At 30.3% G+C, this 16,159-nt stretch overlaps 1 protein-coding gene across 1 annotated transcript; it reads left to right on the top strand.

The window, feature by feature from the left end:
* The first annotated feature begins 8,535 nt into the window (after window positions 1-8,535).
* LOC105650950 (peroxidase A2) lies at window positions 8,536-15,895 on the top strand. Its single transcript, XM_012237916.4, has 4 exons — window positions 8,536-8,804; window positions 10,259-10,450; window positions 11,410-11,578; window positions 15,166-15,895. The coding sequence occupies exons 1-4, from the start codon at window positions 8,589-8,591 to the stop codon at window positions 15,609-15,611; spliced, it is 1,023 nt and encodes a 340-aa protein (XP_012093306.1). The 5' UTR covers window positions 8,536-8,588; the 3' UTR covers window positions 15,612-15,895.
* Window positions 15,896-16,159: the final 264 nt, after the last annotated feature.

The following is a 16,159-nucleotide window of genomic DNA, read 5'->3' as shown; positions in this document are numbered from 1 at the left end:
TTTGTCAGTAGAAGTAGAAGTAGAAGCAGTAGTAGGAGCTGAAAACTAGGCTTGAATTGGGAAATTCTCAATCTCAAAATGGGAGCCCAATAAATGAGCAAAAACTGATTCAAGAAGGTCAAAAGGGTTGAAGGTAATTCAACTCTAAGCAAACGACTATCTATCTTTAACCAATTGACATCTTACGGAGCTTTCTCTCTCCTCAGCGTTACCTTGACTGTACAAAACAGGGGTTAGTAAACATGACATGATGCATGTATGCACGAATATGGCATGACATACAAAAATGCAATTACGCAACACGACATCATGAAATGTGACTAATATTATATTCTATCATAGCTTGATCACGACCGTATGAGACGAAGATTAGAGAAGGGCTCTCGAGAACTGACAAGATCAAAACATGTCCTATTTTATAATCAATTATTTATAATGACCTCTTGCTTTTTTTTATTTTATCCCTTTCTTTTTGCCTCAAGCTAAGATACTTGAGCAGGGTTCTTTATTTATATACATTTGAAATTTTTTCTTCTATTTTAGGCATTAAAACTATTTGGTACAAAATAGACTAACTTTGATTGCTTTCTAAAATTTGACTTTTTACAATGATAGTTCTTTTGGCCCTAACTAAGTATTTACAACTTTTGAAACTCAAAGCTTAGAAAGTTTGATATGGCTTTGCATCCTCTAAGGCGAAGTGCCCAATCTCCACAAGGCAGTTGGCGATATTGCGCATGAGCATGAAACGCACCTCCACACCTTGGAAAAGGGCATAACCTCGATTGAGCTTGCTTAATTTTGAGAAAGAGTTGATGAGCCTCCTCTAATGGGTCTTCTTTAGTCAGAGTCAGAATCGAAGGAGCTTCCCTCTTAGGCACTTGAGCTTCGGCCTTATAGTCAACATTTGAAAGGGCACTCTTGGCTCGTTTTGCTCATAGCACTTCTCTCAAGTCCTTCGCCCTTTGGCACTTCGAACAACGAGAATGAGCCATGATAGAATATTCCTACATGGCTACAACAAAACAAGTTAAATGATGCATGAGAAAAACACAACATAGCATAAGTACATACAAACAAAGGGGAACGGGAGTTGGGAAATGCATGATCTCCACCCTTATATCTCCCATAAACAATTCATGGTCAAAGGTCTTTCTAAACCCTAGGACATATTGGTTGGGATCACAAACCATCATGGGGTTTTGGACTGACGTCTCCTACATTTATTAGATGAATGACACATCATTTTTATTATGGTAATCCTAAGGGAAGGAGCTCAGGTCATGTACATAAGCATTGGTCGGGTTTATATAAGTATTGGATTCATAAGCGAGAATTGATTGTTTCCTCCCATTTTCCTTTGGGTTTAAGCCAATGGTGATAATGGATTGTGCCAATTCTTTTAATATACCAAAAGGTACTAGACTTATGGGTGGTGTATATTAGTGACGAATTTCAATAGCCGAGTAGAGTGAAAGGACCACAACCTCCAATATTACCTTTAGGGTTTAGGATAGAAAAGAGGTTAATAAGAGATAAATGCATGAATGACATATTATATGTATATAAAATTAAACTTAATTATAAGTTAATAATATTATTAATGATTGTGAATAAGTGGACAATATTGGAGTCAACTCCTTACTCGAGCCCAAAATTAAAAATAAGAGATTTTGGGTTCGATCCTTAGTGGAGTCGCCAGAGCTGAGGATGCTATTTTTTTGCTAAAAGAAAATTTGAATGGGCTTGGTTGATTTTATTAAAAAATTGATTTGCATTATTAGACCCATTCATTAATCCTCCAAAAAAGAATTTTATTTTTTTTCGGAGTCGCCACTCTCTTTAGGAAAAATTCTCGAATTAGTTGATTTTTTGGAATTGACTGACTCGGTTTTAAACCAGAGACTAGGTAAGGGAGTTAGGTGCGGTTTCGGGAAGGTGTTAGGCACGCAAATCGCCCAGTTTAAATCGGCCTTCTAGTTATTCCTTAATTCACAATGATTAATAATGGGATTAACTTGAATTGAGATGCAAACCTAATTTTGATGCAATTTTGGAAAACATGTCAAACATGTACATTATCAATCACATAAAGCATAAAATTAAACCATCCAAAAAAAGAGGGAAAGCAGAAAAGATATACAACCAATCACCTAATTGTACATTCTACCCTTTTATACCTTTAAATTTTCCAACCAAACTAATTTATTACAAGCAAGCAAAAATAGGACCCGTTAAGGTCCTTTACATTAAGCTCATAAGAATAAAGCATTAACTCAAACATAAGGAACAATAAACACAGAAATGAATAAGCATCCAATGGAACACAAATCATACATTCATTCAATAATGATGGAAATGATGAATGTTAATGGTAGGATGTTCTCATACTAAAGTTAAATGGGTTAGATCCACATAAACTAGAGAGCATTAAAATAAGGAGCATAATAAGTAAAGGACTGCAATTTAAAGTGCTTGGAAATAAAAGATTGTAAACTACAAGGATTAACCTAAAGATTAGACAAGATTAGAGTTCAAGGTCTTGATGTTCATCATAGTTGATGAACAAATGCACCCATGGAATTTATTCAATCCATTTGGGCTAAAGAGTGCATTCCAAAACAATAAAGCTTGGTGCTTAATGACTGGATCTCTGAATCGGGTCCATCTTATTGATTTAAAAAGTTCTGAACCTCTGAACTGAAGTGCCTTACGCCATAAAGGAAGTGGTGTGCGCCTCACGTAGTGGCACTAGGCACTTAGCCTGATCAAAAGGTTATAGAGTGAAAAAAAAAAAAAACAGAGCTCCCTGACTTTAAGAGGAGTGGCGTGCGTCGTACGTAAGGCATGCGCCCCTTGTACTATAGCGTGCGCTCCTGATGAACTCAAGAGCTATTGGTTGTTCACGAATTTCTCTCCTAACCATTCGAAGAAATGGTGTTTTCACACCCAAATGAAAGGAAAAAGACGAAGAAACAGATTAATGGCTCTTAGAAGTTACCTTTTGAAGGATTCCAAAGATTTTTGGTAGATTGGAGACAAGAACACCCAAAAGTTTGGTTCTTCAACTAAAGATCTGAGTTTTAAGATTAAATGTGTGTTTGTGGGTTTTTGATCAACAATCAGGGGTTTTTTTTATCAAAGATGAATGAATAAAACTTAGGATCAAAGCAGAAAATACAAGTTTGTACTTTGATTAAGGTTTAGTTTTCAAAATGCAATAGTTTCCCTAAGTTGATCAAAAAATTCCTCCTTTAGCACTACTTCCAAGGCCTATTTATAGGCAGATGGGAAGTGTTGCCCTATTTTAGGGCTTAGGTGGCAAATGCCACTAATGGGCCATAAAATCGAGCTGGTCCAATTTTTACTGAATCGGACCAGACGACATGCAAAACGAGGCAGTGCACTGGAAGTGCATTAGGTAGATCTGAAGAGCTTCCTATGCCCAGTTTCGCAGCGAAACGCCTAGTAACCCGAAAAAATAAAAATGGTCAAACACGTGCATTATCATAATCTCAGACCAATTGTCCGAGAATCAAAGCAATCGAGAGTCTCGATTCAATCTTATGTTAAAAATAGGTTATCATCACTGAGCCATTAGCGTCTATAATAGCTTTAAGAATTATCTCCATACCCACCTTAGCCTCTCCTTAATCTCTTGCCTCTCTCTCAAAGCCTTATCAGATCCAAATGATTGGTTCAATATCATTTTTTGTTTCAGATTTAATCAGAATTTGGATTAGAGGAGAGGATCCCAATCTTATAAAAAAAAAATGAAAGTAAAATATACAAAGTATTTGAATCTCTGTTTTAGGCCATATTGAACAACTTGTACTTCACTTTGGATATCAAGCTAGTTTTACAAGTGAAAATTTTGCCCATAGCAAGAGCATAAATAAAGAGATATTTTGTGAAGGAAGACAAGCCTCTATATTCTGACCTTGAAGCAATAGATCGGACATGGATATTTTGGGATGAAAGTTTACTAGTATTATTTCATACCTTCATTTTCTTTTTTTGATTTATTTTGTTGATCTTTATTGAATATTTTTTTTTTTTTGATTTTTTAATTTGATTTTGGCTATTTGGTTATTTTTTATTTTGATTTTGAATATCTTACTGGGTTTTTTATTATATTTATAGTGATCAAGTTTAACGTTTGGCTTAGTAATGAAGAAAAAGAAGAAGGGAATGGTTGGCACAAAATGAAAATTTGAGAGGAAGATAAGCAGGGGCAAAGCCAGGGTTTAAAGTTAAAAGGGCAAATTCTTGAATATGTGAGTTAGTGGGGCAAAGTGATAAAGGTGTGTTACATTTTGCTGAATAGGGGGTTCAATCAACCAAAGTAAGCTATTTTTTGAAATCTTTTTTAAGAGGGAGAGCAATTTCCCACCCTCTAATCAAGGTAGCTCTGCCACTGAAGATAAGGGTAATTTTATCTTATTTGTCATTGACTTAACAGCCAAATTGACTAGAATCAAACGGAAGGACTAAATTTATGACGGAATAAAACATAAGGACTTCAAAAAATATTTCTAGAAATGGGAACTGACTAGTTGTATTTTGATATATACAAGGATATAATAGTAATTTTTCCTTTTGGAAATTTGTTTTTGTATATCTAATAAACTCAAGGCATCTCACATGATATTAATAATCTTTGTGTTTTAAAAAATGATTTCTGAAATGAACAACAACTAGTTGGGGTCGGCTATATGAATCATTTATTTTTCAAAATTCGCTCTCATCAAATTAATATCAATACGATGAAAAGTAATAAGTTGAAAAAAAATATATATTTTGAAGTACCTTTTGTAAAAAACATTTTAATGGAAATTTTAAATCAGTTGATATGTTAATAAATAAAACAAAGCATAAATAGGTAACAATAACTCATTAGAGTCTACTACATGAATCTTTTGTTTTCATTTTGTTCTATTCATAATTATATTCTCAATTATATTCAAAGACAATAGGTCTTTTGCAAAAACTTGCCTCCAAGCAGTTGTAGGTTTACCTCTTCCCCTTTTGACACCATCCACTATTAAAGTATCATATTTACGAATCAAGGCATATTGGGGTCTACGTAATATATGACCATACCATCTCAAACATCATTCTCTCATTTTATCTCAAAATTTTGCAATTTGCACATTTTCTTTAATGTGATCATTTCTAATCTTATCCAACCTTATGATCACACATTCATTTCAGCATTTGCATCTGTGCAATATTGATCTTGTGAGCATGTTGGGCATTTGGTACCCAATGATCACTCTCATTTAGCATTATTCGTCTCACCATCGTTTTATATATAGAACTTACCTTTCTTCTTGTTAGATATTTTCCTAGCTATTACATATTTAGCACTCCTCCATTCCATCCATCCTACTTCAAGTGTGATGAGAAACATCTTCATCTATGAGATCCCCTTCTAAAACATAGAGCCTTGCACTTGGATACCATTATATCATCTAATCTAAACTGACTTTCCCGCTTTTTCTTAAACCAAACTTGCAATGTATATAAATCATTTTCATTTTTCTTAGCCTTAAACTCTTTTCCCCAAGAGTTCTCCTCCATATTTTCAACTTTTGGTTTTATCTCTTACTAGTTTCATTAATTAGGACAATATCATTTGCAAATAACACGCACTAAGGAACATCCTATTGTATATTACTAGTTAGCACATCCATTGCTAGGGTAAATAAGTATAGGTTCGAAGCACATCCTTCATGTAGCCCAACTGTTATGGGGAACTCTTCCATATCTCCTCAATTTTTTCTCGCACCAATGACTCATGCATTTTCATACATAGCTCTAATGATGTTTATATAGTTGGTATGCCTCCTTTTTTCTCTAACACCCACCAAAGCACTTCTCTCAATACAGAAGCTTTCTCTAGACCAATAAACAACATGTGTAAATTCTTCTTTTCTCGATAAATTTCCATCAATCTTCTTAAAATTGAAAACAATTATAGATCTACTTAGACATAAAACCAAATTAGCACTCGGACGTGTGGGTCCCGAATATATATGGCACAACCCAAGAGGGGGGGTGAATTGGGTTTTCTAAAAATTGAAATAAATTTTAAAAATTCTAAACAGAAATTAGAATTCTAAGCACAGCGGAAAACACACAGAACTTTGTGAGAATAGAATATAGATTAGAATATCCTCACAATGTTCTAATTGCAAAAAATAGAAAGTCTGTGCAAAGTGCAGCTATTGATTAGAACAGCTTTACACTGACTTATACACTATCAGAGCTACTTTATGAATGAAAGTTATAGAAATTGAAACTTCCTCATAAAGTTTGAGAAAACATATAAAGCTATGCGAAAGACAGTTATTAAAATCAGAACTTCTTCACAGAGCCTTAATAAAATATTAGAACAACTTTATGATGGAGAGCTATCAAGATTAGAACATCCTCATAAAGTTTAGAACATTAAATAGAAACCCAATCAGTGAATAATACTGGGAATAGAACAATAGTTAGAACATAGTATATTCACTTTATTAGAATACCAGAGTTCTAATGTTCAGAATAGATAAGACTTATTGTCGTTTTTAGAACATCTGAATTATTAACAATTTCAGCGTTTCTAAAAATTAAACAAGAGTGTAAAAGAGACATTATCAACCAAACTTCAGAAATAAAGAGATCAACACCGAGAGTTATAGTGGTTCGGCACTAACTCGCCTACATCCACTCCCCAAGACGCATCTTGAGATCCTCAACTAAGTTATCTCTTTTAAAGGGTAAGAGACAAACCAACAGTACAAGGCAATAGATCAAAAACCTAGATCTACCGTTTTTGTCCCACTAGATTTTCTAAAGGTTATAGTTAACCTCAACCCTTTCTGTTTTTGGTAGAGTACAGAAAACTCGATTCAAGACATTACTATCCCACACATGGAGAAGGTCGCTTGATAACCTCTATCTCAATAGCTTCTAACCTAAGCTATTACACACAAAAGTTTAACAAATAACGAGCCTGTCTACTATAGAATACAAATTCTAAATAGACAGAAAGAAACGCCTATATAAGCACAGGAAAAACAATTTTATCAGATTAGAAGATCGATTAGAACACAGAATTGTTTTTCAAAAGTAATTGTAAAAATTCTTTTCACTTTAAATAATGAAAACGTTAAGTGTAGAGATGAAAAGAAAATGGGGGTAGAGAGTAAGTTTTGAGAGATAAAGATTCGTTCAATGAGAGAATGCTCTTAAAACAAAAACTCTTACTTCACCAAATGTTTAAGGCGTGAATGTTCCTTTATATAGGAAGCAAAGGAGCTGTCGCCTTTTGGAAAGAGATAGAAATCAGAATATCTTCTTTCCTTGTTTAGAAGATATGAAAGAAGATATGAAAATCTTTGTTACCAAAAATTATTTTATCCCTTTTGGTAAGAGAATAAAATCCGATTTTTCCTTTAGAAAAGATTTTCGACAGTTTTTATTTTGGAAGGATATTCTTACTAAAACCGAAAGAGATTCTCTTTCATTTTTAAAGTAAGAAAATAATTTTAAGTACTTCAGATCTATCAAAATATTATTTCCGAAAAGAGAGTGATTGTATTACCAAAAACATTTAGAGAAGAGATCTCTATAGTTTTTAGGAAAACAAAACTTTTCGATTTAAAGGAATATTTTCGAAAATACATTATTTTGGAGAAAACTAATTTTCCGAAAAATATTTTTGAGAGAGAAAAAGATTTTTGTTTTCATATATGGATTTTATCTCTATCCTACAAAGTTTCCTAAATTCCTAGCTACTAGGTTCTTCGAAATCTTCACACTCAATGTAAGACTTGCCTTGTACGATTTCTTTCCATAGAAATTCTGCATAAAATAAAATTAGCACAAATAACATAATTTTAAATTTATTCGTTTTGTATTAATCATCAAAATCCGAGATTAAAAATCGACCCTTGAGCCAACAGGACGTTTTTGTAATATCCCTAAATGTAGTTTCTATTACTCTCTTCCAAAGCTTCATAAAGTTTAACTCAATAAAATTCTCAAAGCTTAAATAAATTTTCAATTATTATTAGCATTTTCAAAATATAAAGAGAAATTTTAAAATGATATTAATTATATTTAATTTCATAAAATGAAAATCCATAAAATTGAAATAATAATGTCATAAAAATTGTAATTAAAATGCACAAACAGATATAAAAACATTGTGAATTTTTTTCTGTTATTTTTATGAAATGAATTTAGAAATTCCAAAAGTTTTAATAAATTTCGATTCAGATAAATTTAATTCCATAAAATCAAATGCATGAAAGTGAAATATACTTTTTCAAGGTTCTGACAAGAAAACGTGAAATTTAAAATGAATTTTATAAAATCCATTTGTATATTATATGTTGTTGAATATATAATTAAATTAATTTTAAATTCATTATTTTAGATATATATATATAAGAGATAATTGAATGAAAATTACAGGGCACCCTGTCCCTACATCCAATAGATTTATGGGCATAGGCACCCTATAAATGGAAGTGTTGAAAGGCCAATTTCCAAACATTGAGAGCTGAAAATCATTGAATTGATTGAATGAGAAAATGGAGGTTCCTTCATTGACAGTGGTGTTGGCTTTATTTTATGCAGTAATAGTTGGAGGAGCATTGGGAGATGGTGAGCTGAGTACAACATTTTATGAAGAAAGCTGCCCAAATGTCTCAACCATTATAGGTGGAGTGCTTAAAGAGGCCTTGCAATCTGATCCAAGAATGGGTGCTAGCCTCCTCAGGCTTTACTTTCATGACTGCTTTGTCAATGTAACTTTCTCTCCCTTCATTATCTATCTTCATCATCATCATCATCTTGTTTCATTTTTTTTTTTTTTTTCTGTCGATTGAACTTGAAATATTTATATTAGTGATGAATTTGCCCAGCAATCAAGCGTATGCACTTTTTTTTTTTTAAATTTCTCTTTTACTTCTTTCATTTTTTTATTATTTCGAGTCAATTTGACTTCTGACTACTGATTAAAGTTGTTTTACCAATGGCGGTTGGTTTGAGTAGAAAAAGACTCCAACTCTTTAAGTAAGAGGTTGAGTGTCTAATCTTTGTGAATTAAAAAGATCTCAATGGAGAGCGCTTCTCTCTTATAGATTGAAAAATAATTTATTTACTTGTATCATTTTTTAAATTATTTTTAAATCCCATTTGATTGACAAAATAATTTATTTGCTTGCACTTTTAAATGATTGATTTAAATAGATTAGCACTTGAAATTCATGAATATCTAAATTTCAATTTATGATTTTTCATTTGTTATTTTTTTTTAATAAGGATGTATTTATCCCAGAATTTATAAAGCAATATCCAATTTTTTCAAAAATTAACTTTTTTTTATACAATTTTCCATTTAAACTTGCACCAAAAGAGCAAAAAATCTAATTTTTAAATTTAATTTAAATCAAATATAATTTAAAAACAATTAAATAATTGGTTTAAACAAAATAAAACTAGAAAATAATAAATATTTTTCAAATCAAATATTCAATATAATCAAATATTTTTTCTAATTCTATAACTTGTTTACTTGAAAATTTTGTTTAATTATTTTTTAAAACAAAGAAAAGACACTATAATTTTTTTTATAATTATTGTTATGTATTTTAAAATATTTTTTATTTCGTAATTTTAAACTTTTAAATAATTTTTATTACTTAAAAATATTAACAATTATTTTTTATAATTTGACTTCTTGTTCTTTTTTCATGTGAATTTGGGGAGTAAATTGTTCAAAAAGTTAATTTTTAGGCAAAATTGAGCTTTATTTCTTTTTTGCAATGCAGCAGTATTGAGTATCCTATACAATTTTAGGTATAAAACTGCTATGGTTTAAGAGTTCATGGCTACCATCCTCGTCAATATTTTTATTCGAATCGAACCCCTAACTTTGCAAAGATTTTCTATTAAGTGTGTCTTATCACTTGAGCCACTCTTTATAGACATTTTTCATTTGTTATTTATAAGAAAATTAATAAACATTGAGATTTATTATTTTAAATTTAATGTGTATCAACTTAAATGTACTTGGTACAAAATATGCAATCCAACGTAATAAAATAAAATAAAATAAAATAAATTTTTAGTATATTTTTCTGTTGAAATTTTCATTTGGTTACATTCATTTACATAGGAAGGAATTACAAGTATTGAAACGACATGTAGTTTGTATTTGAAAGATTCCAAGAAATTAATGAATTGCTGTGTGTTTCAGGGTTGCGATGCATCAATTTTATTAGATAACAGTTCAACTATTCAAAGTGAGAAAGATGCTCTTCCTAACAGAAACTCAATCAGAGGGTATGAACTTGTTGATAAAATGAAGGCAGAGTTGGAAACTGCTTGTCCTGGAGTTGTTTCCTGCGCCGATATACTCACCATCGCAGCTCAAAAATCTGTTCATTTGGTAACGTTATTAGGTTATAATTTTTTTTTTAATTCATTGGATATTCAATATGGGCCGAAATAGTTTTTCTATTGGCTTATCAAATTCGTGAAAATTATTGTAATCCATTTGAGTCCCACATTTCTCACATAAGTGAGAACCAATTAGACAACCATCTGATTGACTATAGTCTTATAATTTTTTTTTTTAGCTAACACTACGGAGGGTAGTCCTCTAAACTCATCAAATTAGTGAAAATATTTATGGTCGAGAAAACTCGAATTCGAGACATCTTACTCCTCACATAAATGAGAGAAAACTAATCAAACCACACTTGATTGGCACTATAATCTTATATTTTTTATCTATATTGAAAATGATTAATTTTAATCTAATCAATAGATCTTAAATTTAATTTGTCATCACGAAAAAATTACTATTTCGTCTTTATATTATTTTAATTTGGTCTACGCCTTTCTAGAAATACATAATGTTTGATTCCATAACTTTAAATTTTTATTAAAATTATAATCAAAACAAATACATATCTGCATAGTGATAATGTAGATTCCATGAACTTTTCATATCTATGCAATTATTTGACTAAATGAAAGGTCTATAAATCTTATACATGTTTCTAATTATAGATCTTTTTCGATGATAAGAATGCAGAAATCACATATATTTGAGCTCTTATTAAATACATAAATCTATTAATATTTTTCAAAAAAAAAATGTAATATTTTAATTTTTACTTTAACCAATTGAACATTTTAATTTATAAAACTGTACATATTAAGTAATTTAACTTATAAAATTATTCTACTAAACTTTTTAAATACTTTAAAGCTTAATCACAAGTGTAAAGAGATGTATAATATTATTAAAATTCATATCTTGTAGCATAAAATAGATCTTCTATAATTAATTTATAATAATAATAATAATAATAATAATATATGGATAATGTGTGGTTGCAGGCGGGGGGACCATCGTGGAGTAGTCTATTAGGAAGAAGAGACGGCACAACCGCAAACTTAACTCTGGCCAATCTTATAATGCCAGGTCCAACTGAATCCCTCAATGCGATCAAGTCCAAGTTCGTAGCCGTCGGCCTCAACAATAATACTGATCTCGTTTCACTATCAGGTACCCCATTTTTCTTTTGGGTAATTACTGTATAGTCCCTAAATGGTAGGGCTGCAAATGAGATAAGCCGCTTGTGAACTCGTTTAATCAACAAGCCAAGCTTGAGCTTGTGTCATTAGTTTGCACTAGTTAATTCTATCGAACTGAGCTCATGAGCTAACTAACAAGCTAAACTTATCAAGCAGAGTCGAGCTCACGAGCTAGCTCAATAAGACAAAATCAATTAAAACTTATATTAAAACGACATCATTTTTTGTTAATAGATTTCGAATTTGTGCTCGGCTCGTTTAAGGTTATCGAGTTGAATTTGAGCTTGGCTATTTTTAAATGAGTCGAGCTCGAGCTCAGATTTTTGAGCTCGAGCATATCCTCATCGAGCGAAGCTTGAACTCACCAAAACTCAACTCAGCTCGATTTATTTATAGCCTTACTAAATGTTGTTCAAATACATTAGCAAAGACTTCTATTTTCAAAATCACACTATTTAGTCCTTGCATTATAATTTCATTGTACTATAAGATCCAATCATTAATTTTTTTTTGTTAAGTGACTATGAAATGTCAAAAGTAACTCTAAAGATAATTACTATATGATCCTTATGATTTGATAAAATAAGAACCTCAATTTTCATGATTTTATACTATTTAGTTCATATATAGTAATTATTTTTATGGGTGTTTTTTATATTTCTCAACCACTTAATAGAAAAACTAACTATTAGACTATATGGTAAAATAAAATTATATATTGTGACTAAATAATGTAATTTTAAAAACCATGATCCTTATTAATGTAATAGATAAAAACTTAGGGACCATACAGTAATTATCTCCTTTTCTTTTTTCTTTCTTCTTTTACAATGTCACGGTGAGCGAGGCTTTTTTGGGGGTCGTGCTATAAGTAACTTAGCTAAATCTATTGATGGTCGATGTAAAATTTCCGCCTCTAAATCTCGAGAAAGGAGGCGTTAGAGGTGTCACTTATCCCTTAAAAGTTTTTTAAAAATTATCTTCTAAAAAATTTATATTTTTCGGTTCTACTTTTTAAAATAATGTATTTTTTTTCTATTCTTAGCTTTTTTTTTTTTTTTTTTAGTTCATTGAAGACTTTTATTGTTCAAAATAATACTGTAGGCTATATAACAGGGGGTAGCCCTCCTCTTAACTCACTAAATTTGTGAAAATACCTGGAGTCAAGAGGACTCGTACTCGAGACCTCTCACTCTTCACATAAATAAGAAAATCAATCAAATCACCATCTGATTGACTAATTCTATAACTTTCAGTTCTAACTTCACCACCGTTGAATGATACATTTAATGGAATCAACAAGATTGATTTAGCAATCATAAAAAAAAAAATGATTTAGAGGTCATTTAGTATTATTATTTCTAAAAACATATTTTTTCTCTGGAAATTAAAGTAATCATATTGATGCTATAAATGCATTATTTTTGCAATATAATTTTTTATAGGCCATTACTAATTTTAGAAAAATATATATAATTATAGATTTTCCTAATTCGTACCACAAATTGTTTCTAATATTTTCCTTTCATACAAAATGGGCTATTGACAATAGAAGTGTCAAATTTAACATTGAGCCTTCATAATCTTAAAAGTTGACTTATCGGAAATTGTGATTTACTTCTACACCTTGGTGATCTTAGACCATGAATTCCTATTTGAAATAAATGAATTTTACAAAATTTCAAATTTTATATGTCAAAAAGAAAATTATATTTCTTATTTTTTAAATTAAATTCTGAAGAATTAGACATAACTTGAATAAATTCCACCAAAATTATCGAATTTCAAATGAATTACACAAAACTTATAGAATTAAAGTTTAGAGCCAAAATGCTTATCTTTCATCTCAAAATTTCTCCATCCCCCTTCCCCCACCTTTCCTTTTTCTTTTTCTTTTTCTTTTCCTTTTTCCTTTTTCCTTTTTCCTTTTTCCTTTTTTTTTTTCTTTCTTCTTTTTTATCTCCCTTTTCTTCTTCTTCCTGCCTCTCTCTCTCTCTCTCTCTCTCTCTCTAACTATTTTTCTCTCTCTATCTTTCGCCACTTGCTCTTTATGTCCCTCATATTCTCTCTCTACATCTTTTTCCCTCTATAGCTTTCTATCTTTGACTAAAAAAAAAAGAAAAAATTAGTCCTGTTTATTATAGTTGTTTATTATGAGTTTTTTATTTATTAGAAATATGAAACAGTTTTTAGTTTTTGATTCTTTATTTTTTGAAAATTATTTTTTTTTCTAAAATTTATTTTCTTTTTTTATTCACAATGTGAAAAATTGTTCCAATTATCAAATCTTCTTATTAAGTCATTAAAGATTTTAGTTAATAATAAATTTTTTAAAAATCTAAAGTTTCAGATGAAATAATTAAAAATATTTTACAATTTAATTTAAAATTTTAATGTTACAGTAACTATTGATTATTATGTTGAATAAAAACATAATATCCAAATACTATAATAAATAAATAATATTGAACGACATTAGATTTATATAGATAGAGAAAATAATAATAACAACAACGATAACAATAATTTTATGAAAATAAATCTTATAAAATGAAAAAAATAAGAAATGTAAAATTAAAAATAGAAAATACAATTCTGTAAACCAATACTACCTATGGGTTAATAAATTTTATTTTTTTTGTTTTCAAAACAGTTTTCTCAGAAGTAAAGAAAAAAAAAATTAAACAAGTTTAAATAAACAGATTTTGTTTATTTTTTGAAGAAAGAAACGAAAAACAAAAAACTTAATCCAAAACCTTAATAAGTTATAGAAAGGATCTTATAGTACCACTTTAATGATAGACAAAACAAATAATGCAATATTTTCAAGGCCATTTAAATCGGAAACCATTCTAATATTACTAATAATTTTAGGCTGGATACATAAATTTATCCTTAAATTTTATTTCTTTAATTTATATTCCGAGGGAGATCTATTTTGTCCGTAAATTTATAAATTTTAGTAGCGTTGCATAATTTTTCACACTAATAGTAACTGTTTTTAGTGTTCTTGACTTTTATATGTGAAATATTTTGATTTGTGGTTAGCACAATTTTTAAAATAATAATTTTTGCATTTGTCAACCATTTAATAAGTGTTTAATTGATCTAATTCTGCAAGCTGAAATGTTTAATAAAACGATTTTGCAAGGTGAAGTATTTAATAAATATAACTATAAGTTGAAGATTACTATAGATCAAAGTAAAAGTTGAGAGTATCATTGGGTTAAAGTAATAAAATTCAAAGGTGAATTGATTTATCAGAATGATAATTTTATAACCAATTCAAATTTGATCCACCCAAATCCATTTTATTAACCTTATTTTTTACCTTGAAGAAGAATAAAAGTATTCATTATTATAGAGTCCCTTTAAACATTCGGGAGGAAGCGCTTTCCCCCTTTACGGGCTTACCCAGTGCGAATCTAGATTAGCCGGGCCAGTGGACTTGGGACACTAGATGTTTAAAAAACCAAAAAATAGATTTATTACAGCAGAGATAAAATTGAGGAGCTGTATAATTAAATTTAAGTATAACGAGGAGACTATTATTTTCAGGTGCCCACACATTTGGACGAGCTTCATGTGAAAATTTTGCTAGTCGTTTATACAATTTTAATGGCACTGGTGAGCCAGACCCAACATTGAACTCAACCTACTTAAAAATGCTTATCCAAAAATGCCCTCGAGGTAGAGATGGAGGAACGAGCCTTGATCTCACAACACCTACGGTGTTTGATGGAAAATATTATTCTAATCTTCTTGTTAATGAAGGACTTCTCCAGAGTGATCAAGAACTATTTTCTACTCCTGGGGCTGATACTGTTCATATTGTTACCAATTTCAGTGCTAATCAAACCTCTTTCTTTGCAAGCTTTGTGGTCTCCATGATTAGAATGGGAAATCTCAATGTTTTAACAGGAACTGAAGGAGAGATTAGATTGAATTGTAGGGTCGTTAATGGAAATTCAACTGGAGCAAATACCCTTGTTAGTTCAATCTGATCATAAGCAGTAACGGATGGAGGATTTAAATTTAGAAGGAAAGAGTCTACTACACTTGATATCCTTCTTTTTTTTTTTTTTTTTGTTTTTATTTATAGGCACATCTATTTCTTAATTCAAATGTCGGTTGATAAAAAAAAAAAAAAAAAAAAAGAACTGCATATCTAAAAATAAAAATTTTTGAAATTTTAATAAGACAATGCCTGTAAGTACCTGTGTCCATCGGTGATTGTAAGAAAATTTATACACTTTTATCTATTTGATCGTCTTTTGTATTGTGTTTATCCTATATGAGTATTTTATGTTTTGGTGAGTTAAGGAAAATTACAATTTCAGCCTATTGAGATTTCTCGTGAATAAAAAAAAAAGCCCCAACTGTGTTTGATTTTTCAGCGTATTGAGCTTTCTCGTGAAAAAAAAAAAAAACAGTCCCAACAGTGTTTGATTTTTCAGTTGATCAACCACGTGTAAAATTATTCATCCGCCTGCCACGTGTTTGATCAATATTTTATTGATCTGCCTACCATTCCATGTATAGTACTTGACAT

This window comes from Jatropha curcas, chromosome 7, assembly GCF_041381405.1.
Source record: "Jatropha curcas cultivar XTBG-Jc1 chromosome 7, XTBG_Jcur_1.0, whole genome shotgun sequence".
In the NCBI taxonomy this organism is placed as follows: Eukaryota; Viridiplantae; Streptophyta; class Magnoliopsida; order Malpighiales; family Euphorbiaceae; genus Jatropha; species Jatropha curcas.
Note: the sequence above shows the minus strand (reverse complement) of the source record. Positions and strands in the feature narration are given on the sequence as shown.

Bases quoted from the DNA above. Each gene is read 5' to 3' on its own strand.
- LOC105650950 (XM_012237916.4), top strand. From the start codon at position 8,589: ATGGAGGTTCCTTCATTGACAGTGGTGTTGGCTTTATTTTATGCAGTA. The intron at 8,805-10,258 runs GTAACTTTCTCT...TGTGTGTTTCAG, and splicing joins TTCATGACTGCTTTGTCAAT to GGTTGCGATGCATCAATTTT. The intron at 10,451-11,409 runs GTAACGTTATTA...GTGTGGTTGCAG, and splicing joins CTCAAAAATCTGTTCATTTG to GCGGGGGGACCATCGTGGAG.